Source organism: Diachasmimorpha longicaudata, chromosome 6 (genome assembly GCF_034640455.1).
Source record: "Diachasmimorpha longicaudata isolate KC_UGA_2023 chromosome 6, iyDiaLong2, whole genome shotgun sequence".
In the NCBI taxonomy this organism is placed as follows: Eukaryota; Metazoa; Arthropoda; class Insecta; order Hymenoptera; family Braconidae; genus Diachasmimorpha; species Diachasmimorpha longicaudata.
In genome coordinates this window covers 9271779-9290116 of record NC_087230.1, presented here as the reverse complement: position 1 = coordinate 9290116, position 18338 = coordinate 9271779, and the positions used below count along the sequence as shown (strand labels likewise).

At 41.1% G+C, this 18338-nt stretch overlaps 1 protein-coding gene across 3 annotated transcripts; it reads left to right on the top strand.

Annotated features, from left to right (window-relative positions):
• Positions 1-216: 216 nt before the first annotated feature.
• Positions 217-18338, top strand: Axud1 (AXIN1 up-regulated 1). Of its 3 annotated transcripts, XM_064122610.1 has the most exons (6): positions 217-553; positions 2208-2330; positions 10924-12346; positions 13083-13324; positions 14090-14506; positions 14904-18338. In XM_064122610.1, the coding sequence occupies exons 3-6, from the start codon at positions 10942-10944 to the stop codon at positions 15840-15842; spliced, it is 3003 nt and encodes a 1000-aa protein (XP_063978680.1). In that variant the 5' UTR covers positions 217-553; positions 2208-2330; positions 10924-10941; the 3' UTR covers positions 15843-18338. The 3 variants fall into 3 exon arrangements, with proteins under 3 accessions (XP_063978680.1, XP_063978681.1, XP_063978682.1); XM_064122611.1 differs by lacking the exon at positions 2208-2330; XM_064122612.1 differs by lacking the exons at positions 217-553; positions 2208-2330 and adding an exon at positions 9888-10268.

Sequence of the window (18338 nt, the reverse complement as noted above, 5' to 3'; positions counted from 1 at the left end):
GACTATATACTCATAAATACTACACATGGATGACATTGTTTTTTTAACAATTAGAACTGTAAAAAATTCTAAATAGAAATACAGTGTTAATTGAACCCTTAAACACATGAGATCACGATTCCCAGCAGTACTGTTCAAAATTTGAAATTGCCGCCAGCGCCGCCATGATGCATACCCCAGCAGATGCTGCCCCCGTCCGGCACAACGTATCCCACCTCACGCCATAGTCTCGGCATCGCCTGTGTCTCTTCGCTTCTCCGTTCTCATTTTTTTCCCTTTCGAAAAACCGTGCAAACCTCTTGTACATGAGAATTCGTGCTGCTGGTGTTGTGCGTGCATTGTTGGTGTGTGTCCCCCCCTCAAAGGTTATTTTTCAAGATGGCCTGGGTGCTGTCGCCCGCCGTGGTGCCTACGAGCCTTACGGTTTAGTGCAGTGCTGCTGAGTGTCTCTCAACCTAACGCTCAAACAACTCGAAAATTCCACAAAGTGTCTCAAATATTGGCAAAATTGTGATAACCTCGATGATTCACAACATGTAAAAAACCTTACATGGTGAGTACAGACTTCGTCCAATGCCTTACCGGCGATATTTCCCCCCTTTTGTCAAACATTCTCCAGTCCATCTCTGTTACTGCCCCCATTTTGCCCCCGTCAAAACCCAAATAACCCATTTGTACTTCCTCCTCCACCCAAAATTCATTCCTTTTAGTGACAGATGACGTTAACATCTATTTTCATCGCACAAATTTTTTTCTATCTCTCTCGCATCCATCCCACTTGTCTCCTCTCTTCCCTCTCTCATTGTTTGTGTGAAATTCTTACGTATATACTTGGATTATATACACTGGTCGAGGTACTGCGTTTGTGAGGCCTGATTGAGGCCTAGGTGAATGGTGGTGGTGGTATTGGATGCTTGGAGAACGGTTTTCTGTACTCCAATGTTTCAACCATAGTGAACATGTTTTTCTTCTACTTGTTTTAATGGGTTAGAGAGTGGCAGGAGAAAGGGAGGGGGGCAAGTTTGACCTAACTCCAACTGACGACGGTTTTCACGAGGTCTTGAGAGTTTCGTTTGTCTTTTTAGGATTTTTTCGGCCTCGTAGGGGAAAAACAATGAGAATTTATTTTTGTCGTCAAGGATTCGAGTTTATTTCTGTTTTTTTTTTAATACCTTTCGGTTCTCTTGATTTTTATTGGGGTGAGCAGGGCAAAGAGTTGGCAAGGGGGTGATTTGTTAACGCGGTTTTTGGGGATAATTATTACGGTTATCACAGAAATGGAAGAGTGGTTTATTTGGGCCTCGAAAGTCTTTCACCATCGCAGAAGTTAGAAACTCCTGACATTCGTTTGACTTGAGAGAACGCAAATGGTAATGGTTGAAGTGGAGCTGGTAGTCCAGCACAATTCTGGAGCTTTTCCGCCACCCGAGGGAAAGCGAAAAAACACATGAATGCGCAATGAAATTTACCAGTTAGCGGGAAGGATAGTTTGGATATTTTACGGTATTCCAAAGAAACGTGATTTACTCTTCAAGACTAGATTGATCACCATATGTGGAAAATCCGCGCTTTCCACGCTTCATTTTACCTGCACCACAATCGATTGGCTATCGGAAATTAAAAAAAAATGTTTCTGTCAATTGACGGAAAACCTGATGTTCGTATCAGCGGAGCGCTTCGTCACATGAATTCTGTTGTTTTCCTTGCTGAACGCAAGACAGTATTTCACTCTCTACCCTTAATTATTTACAAGTTTAAGAGGAAATATGACACGTAATGGAATGAACATGGGACACTGTTACTAACAACACCACAAAAACGAATGTAGGAATTTCACACGTGAAGTGAAAGATACAAATATCTGTTCAGCTGAAATTCCGACAGTTTCACTTTTTTTCAGACGTTTTTTAGTGTCTGAAGGATATCTACAAATGATGTGAGCAAATTCTGACGTTCGTTTTTGTTATAAAAAATTGCTAACTTGGTTATTAGTTAATACTGTCAAGTTAATGGAAGAAAACCCTCCCCGAAAGAGTATTGAATGTGTCAGATGTGATGATGACTTCATCATTTGCTTCTTCTAACGAAAAACAACTTGAGAAAAAAATTGTTGAGCCTTCATTTCATTACGTGGATAGAAAATAATATATATATATAAGAATATATATTCCTATAATTTTTTGTTTTGATTATGCATTGAATGGCAGGAGCGACAAGCTGCAGTGAGACCGAAGGCCGAATGATTTACGTCGACGAAGCGACAAACACACACGTTGTACGTCGGTCACGAGTCTCCCGCGCTCGTGTGACGTTTTACGTCCAGTCTGTTGGTGAGTGAACCACTTACCATTCGCTCCCACTCACGTTGAATTGATGAAGGAAAAAAAATATATCGACCCGAGAGCGGAAAATACATTGAGAGAAATGAAAAATCGACTTTTCGTCTGTCTGAAAGCCTTATTACCGAGCTTATCGTTCACGGTCAACGTCCGAGCTCTAATTCTATTCCCAGGGCAGACGTCTTTTGAACCTTGCCACTTTTTTTTTTACCACTCGACAATCCAATGACCGGCAATCCTATTTGGGTCAAGGGCAACGGATTAAGGGCGATTTGTGGTACATTGAGAGGAGACTTACGAGCGCAGAAGCATTCGAGAATACTATGGGTACTCACTCCCTTATCGATTCCCACTTGACCAGTTGAATCTCTACCGTCTGAATTTTTTTTTCCCTCACTTGCCATTTACCTTGGAATTAGAAAAATATATCGACAGGTATTCCCTCGGTGACTTGGCAAAGCAGGTCCGGCTAATTACTCAGGGCTATTATTTTTTGCGCTAAATTTAGGGAAATAAAGTATTGATAGTTTTTGGAATTTTCCAAAACTGTACGATGAGGTGAAGTCTAAGTCATCTGCGAGTTACATGACGTCAACTTCCCTTGTGCTAGGTTTGGCGTGACAGTCATCGGTCCTCAATCGGCTGCTCTATGTGAAGATCAGCTCAACGGTTGCACTCCAATCCACCCAACAACCTCGCGCCCTGTTCATGCACCCTCCAAACCTTCCCACCTTTCCATCAAAACAAGGACCATGATAAAATCATCTCCTCGTGGTCTCCTCGTCATCAGTCTTATTTCACATCTCAGGAAAGAAATTTCACGACCAAGAATAATTTTAAAAATTCACTCTCCCCGATCTATCCATTTATTCCAATGGTAAAAAAGCTCTGAGAATGAGGAGAGCGATGGAACAAGACCGTAGTATAGAATAGGTGTTTTTTTTTGTGTATACCAAACCCAGTAGGTGGTGATGTGGGAGTTGGATATGGCGAGAAGTTGCTCCTAGATGGATGGAAGATCGGGTGTACCACGGTTGCCACGGCGACCGGCATTGATTCCTCCCCCTTTCCCTCCCGCCCTCCATTTTCAACCAGTCATTCTCCCTCCCTCCACCCATCTCCTACCCAAACCAATTTCCATCCTTCTCCCAACCCCCCTATTTACTCAATCTCTCTTTCTCCCTCTATTTCCCTCTTCTCGACACTCTTTGTTCCTTTCTTTCCTCACTTTGTCCATTTTTCGTATTTTTTGCCTCCCCCTTCCTCTTTTTCTTATTTTATCCTTTTTTTTTTTCAATTTCTACTTTTTCTTTTCTCACTACCACTGACTCTCTGTTTATGTCTGTCTCCCAGTTTTGCGCCGCGCGCATATAGGTATAGAGTCTATATATTTGACCAATGAGAGAGGAGGAGGTGAGTCCGAGAGGGGCGGTGAGGGAGGTTGTCGGGAGGGTAGTCGAGTGAATTAGTGCCAGGAGGGTGGCAAGAGGAGCAAAAGACAGAATTTCAGGCTCACTATGAGAATCGTTGCCATGGCAACCAGTGAATGTATATATATTGTATAGGGATGTATTTATGGAAACAATGACAGAACAAACTTCACTCATGCTTGACTTCGTGAAGTCGCGTAGGTGTTTGGGGTTGACGTCAGTAAGGGTATCTGTTTGATTCGGCACCATTGAATTTTTTTTGTTTGGCCACGGGGATTCATCAGAGAAAAATTTAAATTCAAAGCTTCGCAGTTTCTTCTTTGCTGATCGTATAAAAAAATTTAACAATTTTTTCGTGCACCGAGGTTGGGAAGTGAAATAATTTTCGTTAGGAACCTCTGCACTCCGGTGCGTTTACGGAGTGAACCCGCCCAGTATCCAAACCTGTCCAGTAATTGAACTAATTTGCATATTTATCGCGAAAAAAATTCTTAATACACTAGAATGGAACTCTTGTCTTTTTTTAGCCAAAATAATGGTCATGAATACTATGAGACTTGGAGATGAGAAAAGCTCTATAAATTTACCACTGAGTAAATTGCCTGTAGTAAAATCACTGACCAAAATAAATTTCTCCTTGAAAAAATGACGATAATTATGATAATGGACTGTTCCTTCCCCTGGTACGAGATGTTTGATAGGAATGATCAAGAGACCTTTCGCACAACTCTTAAAATTTTGTGCCGAATTACCCTACAGCCCTCCTATCTGAAGATCTCAGAAAACAATACGTAAATAAAGTTTTCCTGAATTGTACAAAACTTTTTCCAAGTTTTAATATCTCTGTTGCGGAGTTTTATTTTCTCTTCTCGTGTCCTTCCACCGACAGTGCACAGGTTAAATGTGGGTCACGTTCTTAAATCCTCAGCATCATCTCCTACTCAGTCAACCCCCTATCGCGGTATTTAAATTATCCAACGAATAATTTTAAATTTAACAAAGAACAATTTTGTAAAATCTTGATTTGACACTCAATTTGCGGATGCATTGAGGGAGCCTGTCGAGCCATGAAAAAGTAGTTTACGAGCATTCTCGCACGTGCTTACAACCCAGTTGTATACATGCGTATATGTACATCCACCCAGGGGGAGGGAAGTGAGAGGGTTCTTTACGATTCGTGCACCAGGATAGAGGCTAGACTGCGATGACGATGGAATTAAACGTCTGCGCACCAGCACCACTGACGTCATACCATATCCACGATATTCTTGACCCCCTCTAACAACATTACTGAACCGAAAGGAAAACATTTCGGAAGTTGGAACGAGAAAAAAAAACCTAGAGAGAATGTGTTCATGTTTCCTTCTGCATTCTGTTTACTGTGTACTATTCGCTTTACTCAACTAGACACTGGTTCGTGCCTGACCTCAGGCTCCTCCTCAGATACCGTTATGCACCTTTATCCTGGTGGGTTGAAAGGGGCAAGTGTATGGATTTGTTACACTGATAACCCGTGGAATAATTCACCGATTAATTTTTCAAAATTGCCAGTTAATTTTCCAATCAGTGGAGAAACATTCGCTCATCAATTCCCAGCTCTTCTCATATCAATAATAAAAATCTACTCAATGATCTAACATCGAATAAAAAAATTCGACTAAAATTATTCATTTCACATTTCCAAACAATTTCTTTTCTCCAATATATCCACCAAACCCTTCTCTCAACATCATAAACCCGTCCCACACTTCCTCCCCCACGATATGTTGACGTTAACCAAAAAGATATCAAGATATTGAGGCAAAAGACCCCAATATACAGGGTGTCGAGCAGGTAGGGGCGAACTCTAAACAGGCATGTTTTGGGGGTGATTCTGAGCAGAAAAGTCCTTTTCTACTTTTCGATCGGACTCACCCCTGCAGAGATATGGGGGTGAAAAGAACGGCCAATGGGGCGCGAGCATTGCGCGGCTCTCCGTCCGTGTGCCGCGGGTAAGCAGTGTGCGTGCTTCCCCTTCTCCTCGGGCGGACGTTCCATTCCGCTAGTGAGTAAGAGAGAGACAGGGGGAAAGATATTTCATGACAATCCTTTCAGGGGGGGGGGGGGCGCTAGGATGATTAAAAACCGATTATTATTTACCTTAGTATTATTTATTAAAAGACAACATTCTGAAAACCGCGGGCATCCCCCTTGGCGTTCCAAAGCTAATTATTTAAATGTTAATTATCTCATTATGCAATAGCCTTACAGTGTTTTGTCAAGAGATCTTTTTTATTGTAAATTTAATTTACAACAAGAAAGGTCTCTTGACAAAATGCTGTAAAAGAGCCTATTATCGAGATAATTAATGATAAACAATCGCGGGGAAATTTCAGAGGGGATAGCTCGCGATTTTCGCGGAATCTGGAGCAATAACCGCGTTATCTTGATTATCACGTAAACAAATGGATTTACGGCCTTTTGTCACAAGACATTTTTTGCAGAGAATAAAATTATCTACAATAAATGTCTCCTGGTGGAATCCCGTAAATCCATTTGTTTATTGAATAATTGGATTTGAATTTTAAACAATAATCCGCGATTAATTATCAAATTAAGACATCTACGCGATTTTTCGATAAGATCATTAATGTTTAAAATTGCATTTCTGGCAAAAAAGCCGTCTTGACAAAATGTTGTAAACCCATTTGTTTACAAGATAATTGGCAAAACGGATTTTTTGTTGGAAAAATTCGGAAAATCGTGGGCATCCCCCTTGGCGTTCCAAAGCTAATTATTTAAATGTTAATTATCTCATTATGCAATAGCCTTACAGTGTTTTGTCAAGAGATCTTTTTTATTGTAAATTTAATTTACAACAAGAAAGGTCTCTTGACAAAATGCTGTAAGGCTATTGCATAATGAGATAATTAACATTTAAATAATTAGCTTTGGAACGCCAAGGGGGATGCCCACGATTTTCCGAATTTTTCCAACAAAAAACCCGTTTTGCCAATTATCTTGTAAACAAATGGGTTTACAACATTTTGTCAAGACGGCTTTTTTGCCAGAAATGCAATTTTAAACATTAATGATCTTATCGAAAAATCGCGTAGATGTCTTAATTTGATAATTAATCGCGGATTATTGTTTAAAATTCAAATCCAATTATTCAATAAACAAATGGATTTACGGGATTCCACCACGAGACATTTATTGTAGATAATTTTATTCTCTGCAAAAAATGTCTTGTGACAAAAGGCCGTAAATCCATTTGTTTACGTGATAATCAAGATAACGCGGTTATTGCTCCAGATTCCGCGAAAATCGCGAGCTATCCCCTCTGAAATTTCCCCGCGATTGTTTATCATTAATTATCTCGATAATAGGCTCTTTTACAGCATTTTGTCAAGAGACCTTTCTTGTTGTAAATTAAATTTACAATAAAAAAGATCTCTTGACAAAACACTGTAAGGCTATTGCATAATGAGATAATTAACATTTAAATAATTAGCTTTGGAACGCCAAGGGGGATGCCCGCGGTTTTCAGAATGTTGTCTTTTAATAAATAATACTAAGGTAAATAATAATCGTTTTTTAATCATCCTAGCGCCCCCCCCCCCCCTGAAAGGATTGTCATGAAATATCTTTCCCCCTGTCTCTCTCTTACTCACTAGCGGAATGGAACGTCCGCCCGAGGAGAAGGGGAAGCACGCACACTGCTTACCCGCGGCACACGGACGGAGAGCCGCGCAATGCTCGCGCCCCATTGGCCGTTCTTTTCACCCCCATATCTCTGCAGGGGTGAGTCCGATCGAAAAGTAGAAAAGGACTTTTCTGCTCAGAATCACCCCCAAAACATGCCTGTTTAGAGTTCGCCCCTACCTGCTCGACACCCTGTATAGTCCAACTGTGCAGCCATGAGTTCCTCTTCACGGTATGCACGTGGGCTGATCTATATAGCACTGCTACCACTGCGGTAGGATCGATTCGGTACCAGAGGTGGAAGCACTCCTCTTCCTCCCTCATCCCTTCTCCACCCCTCGCCGCTTCAACCTCGTTTACAAGCCCCAATATACCTCTCCCACCCCCCTTCATCCCCTCACCTATACATTCGTTCTTCTCTTCATTTCCTCCCCTTCCAAAAATTCCTCCCCCTGTCGTCGTCAGTCCTGAAAACCCTCAAGAAATCCTGCACCCTCCTAATTAGCGAATAAAATCATATATATATATATATATAATATATATATAGTGCGACTAGCGAAATTAATTTATGACACAATCATCGATTCACTGTTTACAAATGTTCAACGAATGTGAATTCACCTCGAAGAATGTCAGTAAAATTCCACAGTGTAAAGACAAACCATGACCACTTATATATCCTTCCCTCTCTTATTTTCCTTTTTTTTTTTCGTTCCCCATCGTTATGCCTTTGGCAGAGGTCTTCCACTCACAGATGCATCGAATTTTCACAAATACACTAATACAGGCATACGGGAAACACGGTAATATTCACCATCTTCCTCTTGCCATCTCTCTCTCTCTCTCCCTCTCCCTCGACGCGTCATTTCACTTGCTCTCTCAGGACAGTCGTTCCTCTCCCTCGCTCTAGAGGTTTATGTACAGAGGCCACTATGCATGAGGTTACATTTTCCACACATACATTTGTTGTATATACCTCGATGTGTATATGTAGGTATATACATAGGTGGATATATATTAGAACACGGGTATTGCAGAGGGCTCGACGTACGATGGAGAGCATCAACTATGGCGGGCGGTATAACCGTAGGTCGGCGCTAGGTACTTTAATGTACATAAACGTGTACCTATGTACCATGTACGCTCACATAGATCCAGTGGGTGAGAGGGACAGGGTGGAGATATATGTATACATGAGCCAGCGCAGACGAAACTCTCGGGTTAGAAACTATTGGTGGGTGTGGAAGGGAGATGGCTAGAGCTATCTCGTACCTCTTTCATCGTACGAGACCGAATAGTCCGACACTGGAAAGCGGAAAAGCACGAAGGCAATATCGTCGACCCGACGCCGTCTGCCTCACTCGTAAAATCCGAGGTTCTCCTCATCTACCCCCTCAGCCATTGGGTTCACTATGGTCCGACCGAAAGACTCGGATCTGATCTACCATTTGATTCATCAATTATTTAGAGTTCATTTGGATTAAACAGCGAATATTTCAGCTGAAGTCTGTTATTTCGGGTCTCAATGAGCTAGGGAGGACCGCGAGGAGGTTTTCTACTTACAAAATTGGTCAGACAGTTTTACTCGCAGCGCGGAGCTGCGTGAGTTAGAGGATTCGACACTTTTTTCTTTTCATTTTGGTAATTTTCGTTTTGTTGGAATTCTTTATTGACAACTGGCGTTTTTAGACGGGATGGGAACAGTGTACAGAACAAGTAGTGCGCACGGTGGCGATTATTTCGGTTGACTGAGGAGTTCGGAACCAAAGAGAGAGGAATTCTTGTTATCAGCCGAAAAGACTCGGGGCGATCTATCACTGATGTGTCAGTTATGTAGAGCTCATTCGATTGAACATTGAACTCTATCAATATTTTCGCGGTGAAAGTCCGAAACAATACAAAACGCCTTCGCATTTTTAATCAATATTCTGCGAAAATCAGGATTATCAAAAAATCACTGTATAAATTCTATTATTAATTTGCAATTGAGTCCCTCTAAGTCCCGCTTCCCATGGACTTCACTTCTCTTGACCTCAACTCAATCGATTGAATATAAAATTCTTTTTGAAATTCGGCAGCAAATTCCATCTAAAAAAAAACTTGAACACCACCAACGATATGAAATAGAAATAGTCAGGGATTCGTTGATTTTGTTGATTTTTTTTTTCACCACTTTTTTTCGCAGTATGTTTCATTTCGATCGAGAAATATCAATCGAAAAGTGGTGAACTGCGCGCGGCGACGTCTGCGAGTACAACTCTGAGGCGGCGGTGTACCAGAGAGAGAGCCAGAGCGCGGAGAACGGCTGACCCGGGTTAGCGCGGCGATGACGACGAGGGGGTAGGAAAACCAGTATCGCGTAGGTGAGGAAGCGGGGGCGAAAGGGAGAAAATGGTGGGGATGTATGACGCTATCCTGTGCTTGTGCTGTGCACTAGTCGAAGGCACTGTGAAAACCCGAGCGATCACTCCGACGCGAGCCGGTGAACGGGCTGGACGGGTGCTTAACACTCCCCGAAACTCTGTCACTGGGAGAAAATACAATTGTTTTTTTTTTTCCAACAAGCGAAAACAATTTACGGATTAGTAATCCCACTGCATCATCTCATTAAAGCCAACGAAAACCATTGAAATAAACTCCCGATATTTGACACTTAAAAACCCTTCATCTCGATTGATTAATTCTTTGCCAAATTAAGTACATCATTTGATTGATTAATCAAGAATGATTTCCAATGGACTTGCGAGTGGTTTAATCATATACTTACGTGTTATGGGGACAAGAGGGTGGGATTCAGGGACTTAATTGAAAAAAGGTAAATGTCCAGTCGTCTCTGCACTTTTCTGTTAATTTCATTAATCCTTATTAGTTAATAATTAATCCGTGGGCTCTATCAGTTGGATTAATCGAACTTATGAGTAAATTTAATGCCATCCGAAGCACTGAATTTCGATGAAAAATAAATCCTATTTATTAATTGTCTCATGTTCGCTCTTCTGTCACACGCTGGTCAAAACACTTCAACTCTCCACAGGAGTGGTGCGCGGTACCAGCCTAGACCGTGCGGCTTATTGATCCCTTCGCTCTCCTCATCCACTACGTTTTTCCCCTGTTTATGATACCTTCGAATAAATTATTGAACGCATAAACCTTCATTAATTAATAACGCCTAGAACCTTTTTTTTATTCATAAGTGAAAGTGAACTTTCATATTAGTCTATACACAGCTCCTCAACAAAAGAATTCAGAAGAAAGTACCGTACGATATATTTTTTTTTCGAGGATTTCGTTCTCCACGAGCAAAAAACTCCTAAAATTTTCTCTTCAATCCGCTGGCTCCCGAGCTCTTGTCGAAACCATTTAAATGAAATCTCCCCACTTTTTAAAAATATCTATTATAATAAAAAACACTATGTCAACGAAAATTTATAAACTTACTTTCTTTTTGTTAATTTCTGTCTGGAAAATAGATCTGATAAAGGCACGAGATGGAATCGGCTTTGGCCCAGGATATTTCTCCCCTCGTTGAGGCCCAAGAGGATTCCAGCTCAGTGGATCAACCAACATGTAACAATGAAGCGTTTATTGAAGTCCCCGAGACATCCACCACCCACTTCAAAGCAAACAATCATGAGGATGATTTAGATCAGAAATGTACATCACAGCAATCGTCTCACAATGGTGCAATGGTCCCAACAACTGACGATTACGAAATCTGCAGCATTTCCCAAAATAAAAACTCTATTACTACTGAAGTTATGGTGACCCAAGTGAATTCCCTCGGTGATAGACTATATTCCTACAGTGCCCCATTACCGAAGGAAAGGCCATGTGATTTTTCACCAATCAATGCAGAGATGAAAAAAATTGGTGTTGAGATATCGGAGGAAGAGGCCAAACAATTGAAGAACGATATCAGACGATTATCACCAGTGCTTGTGAGTACACATGAACGAACTCTCGGTGAGATATCATTGACATCAGATTCTGGACTATTTGATGATGAAAAATATGAACAAAATGATCAGGAAACGTCACCGAGTAATTACGTAGATAATGTTGAGAGTGCTGTGAGTGACAATGATGATAAAACAGATGAGACTAAAACAGGTGTGGAACTGGGGATGGGAGAGAGTAGAGTCAGTGATAAGGAGAGAATGAGTACGTCAAAGGGGTTGATGGTCGTGTTGGAGCGAATTGATGAGAATCCAGAGGTTTTGCAGCTGAAGTTAAAGGAGGGCAATGAGTTGGGGGTGGAAAACACGTGTGTGAGTGATTTAAGGACCGTGAAGGATGTAGAGGGATATAGTTTGTCGCCCAAGTACTTGGAGAACGATCAGTTGACGAGGAAGAGTCCAATGGTGATGATCGAAAGGGTCAGTGGGCTGGGGGATCAACTGGTTGAGCAGGAGGACGTGAGAATTGTGAGGAAACTTGAGGTTGATTTTGAGGAGGAAGACGATGTGCTGGAGGCTAGCAAGATTAGTGAGTCCTCGGACTGTTTGGAGGATGTTAGCGCGGGGATTGGGGAGGTTCAGGAACAGCAAGACACTGAGACTGAGACTGAAACCGGCTCTGATAGCTCGGAACTCATTGGAATGCCTATTAATGAGACTGCCAGGTGTGGGGGAGATGCTATTGTTTGTGATGAGGTAAATCCAGAGGTGATGGCGAGGCTTGGAGCTGGGGAACCCGAGGCTTTTACTGAGGACTCGGCTGAGAGCCTCGCACTGGCTACGGGGACCAGGGATGAAGTCCGGTCGGATGGAAGTGATTCGGGGCTTGGTGGAGAAATTCCAGGGGATCCGGGACCTACTCCGGCTCCTGAGAGTGATTCAGAGACGAGCTTTCTGGATAGAATACCTGATGATATCCTCTCCGATAAGGAGAAAGGTTAGGAGTGATCTGTGTTTAATTATGGGGCGTCAAATAATTGTTTTATGTGGGATTAGAACGGGAGATTATTTGAGTTTTTGCTTTTCATACATTGTTCAGTCGAGGATAATGAAATCATGCATTATTCATTTCTTTAGGGATGCGTTGTCTTGCAGTTATGATTTTTTTGGGCTTTATCATATTTAAACAATTAAAATCCATAGAAATTGTTGTCACTCACTTGTAGCAGCTTGAGTACTTCTTTCTGATAATTACCAACCGATTTCTTGCTCTCGGTGTAAGGCTATTTAGAGCCATGAAAACACCAGTATTTCGGTTCTACAAATGAAAACCCTTTTTATAACGGTTCCTTCTAAATTAACCATCCATCGCTCTCCAATTATTCCCGAAAACGTATGAAACTCGTCACGGTAATATGCCGCTGCTCTGGGTTTCAGAAAATCAATAATTTTGCATGGTCTCTAAAAACCGAGAAAAACTTTAATGACCAAAGTTTGATATTCACCACCACTAGTTTACCCAGAACCCTTTCTACCTTCCCCCTTCTGCCCCGCGAAAAAAAAAAGACTCCGAACTTCATGAAATTCATTTCTCAGCGATGAATTTATCCAATCAGGAGCGTAGAAATAACATGCAATTTGGTTGGACTAGTCCAAAAGGGGTTTTCAACACTACTGAAAAAAATCAATAAAATAACATCCAATATTAATAATTATCACGTATTTGATTAAAGTGGTGAATACACTGGAGGACTATGGGTCACCTAGCGGCAGTGCCAATGCAGTGACACTGCCTAGTTTTCCAACGCCACAAAAGAGTAGCCTGAAGCGACGATTGAGCGATTGCATGGAGGGTGAGCCGAATGCCAAACGTAACAACAGTGAGCCAGCCAGGAAAAAACGTAATATACAGTTTGACGCTGTTACGGTTTATTATTTTCCCCGGTCTCAAGGATTCACCTGTGTGCCCTCTCAGGTATTGATTCTATATTCATTATTATCTCTGTCATATTAAGAATCTCGTAGTAGTTCGGATAATTTTTTGTGGAAAAAAACATCTTGGGAATTGCAAAATAAATCGGGAGTATTGGCTGCGAATGGAGTAAATCGCTCGCCGGATGACCGGACCTAGGAGGCGCGGCTTAGGGTGGGGATTTCTAATTTCATGCTGAGAAACATTTCAATGGAAAAAAAATATCTTACTTCACTTGAAGTGACAATTTTCAATAAGTTATGTAATTGGAATCTCATAGCCAATTCCTCTTAATTTGCGGGTCAACTTCTTCCCAATTTATTCCATGACTGCGATGAATGAATTTTATAGTAAATATTGTTTATTCATATCCATTGAGACTGAGAGGACTTGTTCGAAATGGGTGGACAGTGAATTTAATTGTGATAATTAACTGCGCTTGAAATTCCGGAATGATTAATACACTTGAAACGAATCTCCTTCAACTGGATAGATTAGTTGGGGGAGGCCGAGGGGGCGATAAAACGGGTTAAATTAATCGGCACTAGTACTATGCAATTATAGAATTATCTCTCTGATAACCGATGTCAGAAGACACCGGATAACAATAGGAAAATAAAATGAATTTTCTAATAAAGCGCTTTCGAATTTGCGAGGAAAGTCCTTTCTCCTTGACGTCTTCCATACCTGACGAAAAAAAAAACGAGAGAACATCGCAGGGTATGGGGGATCATAACCGTATTGATTCTAATTAATGGAATTACTTAGGGTGGGAGTACGCTGGGCATGAGTGCAACGCACACCCACGCAGAAAGATTTTCCCTGTCTGAGCATGCAGCGGAACAACGACGACTCCATCGTGCGCGTTTGGCGCAGGTACGCTCGGAAAGAGCAGCGAATTGTGTGGTAGAGGCTGCCTCGAGCTCTGAGGATCCCAGCGACGACACCGATGAGGAGCCCAGCGACGGCGAGGAGCTCGATATCGATAGCTACTATTTTCTACAGCCTGTACCTACGTGGCAGAGGCGCGCTCTGCTACGCGCCGCCGGGGTCAGAAGGATAGATGCACTTGAGAAAGACGAGTGCAGGGATATACGTGCTAGTAGAGAGCACTGCGGATGTGGTTGTAAAGGCTATTGCGATCCTGAGAGTTGTCCTTGTTCCAGGGCTAATGTTAAGTGCCAAGTGAGTTATCTTGATTATTTTTCAGTTTTTCTGAAGAATCCGAAATTTTTTTCGAAGACAGCAACTGATGGGATTATGGGGTTTATGTTGACATTTCAAAGTTATCAAGATAAAGAAAATAACTCTATTACTCAGTAGGAAAAAAAATCAATTTACTTGAATTGTACATCCACATGTAGAAGAATAAAGAAGGGGAGGAAGGGGAGAAGATAATGAGCAATGAACTGTCTTCGTCCTATAAAATGAGGGCTTTTGAATGGGTTTTTGACAAGATTAAGGAGTTTTCATAAAAATATTTCTTTTTATCACATCATCCTATCGCATTCAAGGCGCTTCGAAGCCCTCGACATTGCCAGCGCTCCCTGTCTAGAACTAATGAATCTTTCAATAATTAAAGGTGGATCGTGCAGGTTTCCCGTGCGGCTGCTCCCGCGACGGCTGTGCAAACTCCTCCGGGCGGATAGAATTCAATCCAGTTCGAGTTCGTACACATTTCATCCACACCCTAATGCGCCTGGAGCTCGAGAAAAAATCGCGCGACGAGGACTCAACTGAGCACGAGCCTTCCCTCCCCCGAGGTCCCCTCCGCGATCATCATCCAGCCCAAATTCACGAACCCCAACCCCCAGACACTTGCCTGACCAACGGTTTCACAACCCTCCACTACGATCCCCACGATCCCACCGTCTGCCAGCCTCTCCATCCAGCCCGGGAAGATAGCCTGGACCTTTATGCTATTCGTGATGACTGTTATCCCTCCGAAGAAACCGTCGACAATTCGCACAATTCACCCCGCAAGCTCCATCCCGAATTCAGTCAAGCTTTTCAACCCTTTCCAACACAGCCTTTTCCACCACCGACCTACCCCGACTATCAATCCTACGAGAATCTTCCCTCGACATCTAGAACTCAATTTCCACCGCAATTTCAATCAGTACCTTCAAATCAAAACTTCTCCCACTATTCTCCTTACCAAGATCCAGCGATGCAGCAGTCCTGCCATCAGCAGCATCAACACCAGCAGCAGCAACAGCAGCCCATCTATGAGACGTCGTTCACCGACGATAATGGCGTCCAGCAGTACACTAATCTCAACTCAGTACAACCCATGAGTAGTGTTGTACAGCAAATGGGCAAACTCGAGCCATTCTCTGAATTATTAGCGGGTCGTTACTCATATTACGGCGATGTTGAGCCACAGCCAATCAGCAGTTATCATGCAACCAAAATTGAGGAGAAGGTTGTGGTACAGGAGGGCGAGGAGGGGGGCGATGATTGTGATGAGAACTTTGGGGAAATCATCAAGAAGAGCATGGTTGAAACTGTGTCTGCTTGAAGGGGTGGTACATGGCATGGAGTGTCTCATCGGTTTTAATTTGTTGGCAGAATATTTTGGGTACCTGAGGGAAAGCTCTGCATTTTTTTAATTTCTTGATTAATCAATCGTTCATTGAATTTGGAGTGAAGTGATGGGAAGAATTTTCTATTTCCACGGGTTATGGTTCTCGGGTTGTGCACATGTTTTAATTTTACCGTAATTGGTTGAATGTGCATTTAAACATTTTCTGAATGATGAATTTAACTTTTTTTTCAGACTGACAGATTTTTTTTTATCACCGATGGTGTGACTTACGTGAACGTTGACAAATTTCTGAAATGGTCGCTTCATTCCTTAATCCATTCATCGATTGATTAATGGTGTTTATTTAATTTGTTAATGGGATACGATAGGGCGTGTACAATTGTATTTAACGAAAATACGATTACTCGGAATTCTGTCCGGGTGGTAACGTTCAAAGTAGTAGTGAAGTGGTAAAAGGGATTAATTCAAATACATCGGTTTTGGTGATTGCGAGAAAAATTCGCTGATTATTGATTTTAGGGGAAAAAGTGGTTAAACTTTTTTCGAATATAAAATATTCAGTGTAAAAATCTGGTAGTCTCTTCTCGAAATAACAATTACCAGTGTAATTACATAAATAATGGTTTTACCACTTGCCTGCTCAAAATTGATTTAGTAGATCAATTCTACGTATTATTTTCTTACTTTAATTAATTGCCTATTGATTTCTGTGGGAGGGACAATAACAATTTTAACGATGAGAAACGATATTTCAACGAGGTTGTGACCAAAAAACAACAAATGGGATCAGCTTAGATTGCAGTTTATTATTACGCAACTTTAATACATAAAAGAAAATGAACACAAATCGTGGTTAAAAACATAGACTCGCAGGTCACGTGGATTTTGGGGGTGACCCTTGGATCAATTTTTCAGTTCATCCGGATTTATTTGACAGTAAATTTGTAGAACGAGATGAGTCGTATAAACTTGTCTCTTAATTAGGTGCTTATCTCGGAAATGGGCAATTCATAAGTTAAAAGAGAGAGAGAAAGTGAGGCGATTTTCGTGTGGAATCAGACAATGCTATCCTGAAAAGCCATCCTCACAGTCTATCCTTGCATTGCTCATGACCGAGATAACTTACAACTCCACAACTAGTGTAAGATGTCGAATCAAATCGTTCTATCATTTTACTGCGCTTGATAGAATTTTTTATAAAATAAAAAAGGGTCGTCCTCTCTCTTCGTTGCACAGGGGTAGTATCAGCATACTGACCACCCTCGATGCAACTGTGATAACGTGCATTAAAAAGCAAGATGAAGAAAAAAATTAAAATTAAAATTTATTCAGGATTTGTTGAGCTGAATTTGTGGTTTTTATTGACGTTATACTGTTGATTAAATTAAAAGAAAATCGTTGAGCACAGAGAACACTAGAAACACACAAAAGAGATACGTAGATATATCACGGTGCCCGGCTGATCGAGATCACATACTATTTCATTATTTATTATTCATTGATATTGGGTTTCGAAGGAATTTAGCAGTGAAGTGGGAATATTTTTGAGAAGAAGAGTATCCATTAGTTTTAGAGATATCGGAAATACAGTCGCCTGAGCTTTCCCACTCCACTACAGATTCAAAGTTTCGAAAACTTATGGAGCAATTTTAATGAAAATGGGGACCGCTTTATAACTCAATCAATGAAGTTAATGGAACGAATGATGGATTTTAGAGAAGCATTGAACAACTTTCTAAGTTCTTGTTGGGGCAATATGTTCAGAGTTCGTGTTTTTAATTTTAAAAACATGATTGAATTGTAACTGCGTAAGGAAGAAATAAATAACTGTACGACGATAGCATTAAATTTATACATATTTACCCGGACGTGTCAGCTCCCGAGCAAATCCCGACTAAAATACACTGTGAGAGAGAAATCAGTAGTGAAGTGGTGGAAAGTCGATAAGCCGAAAATAAATTTTCATGTGATTTTGAAAATTATCTCTGCAATCAGTAGATTCGTTAGCAATAGTGAGTATTTCACTTCTGAATCCACTGGCTACCGAGATTATTATTGAACAATCTGTACAAAATTAGTCGATTTGTCCCCATTTCGCTACAGAATATACAAAATTATATATAAATATATGAATATTGTATATGATATTTGTTTATCGAAGTATCGTAATTCATGGTTGATTTTGTTGCGTCAATTAAATCGTCACAGAGGACGATGAATCTGCAAAAATTTGTAAAATAGTAAAAATACTAATGTTTAACGGAAAAATGAAAAAAAATATTGCGGAAGGATCGAGTGGGTTCCTCGAATGAAATTAAATACTTTGGCAGAGCAATGACATTTGCGAGGGACGTGACACCTCCTTACAATTATAAATATATAAATATTATATATAAAAGAAATATAAATACGAAGTATCACGTATGTAAGTAACTTTTAGAGTATTTGAGTAAAAAAAAGGCATACATA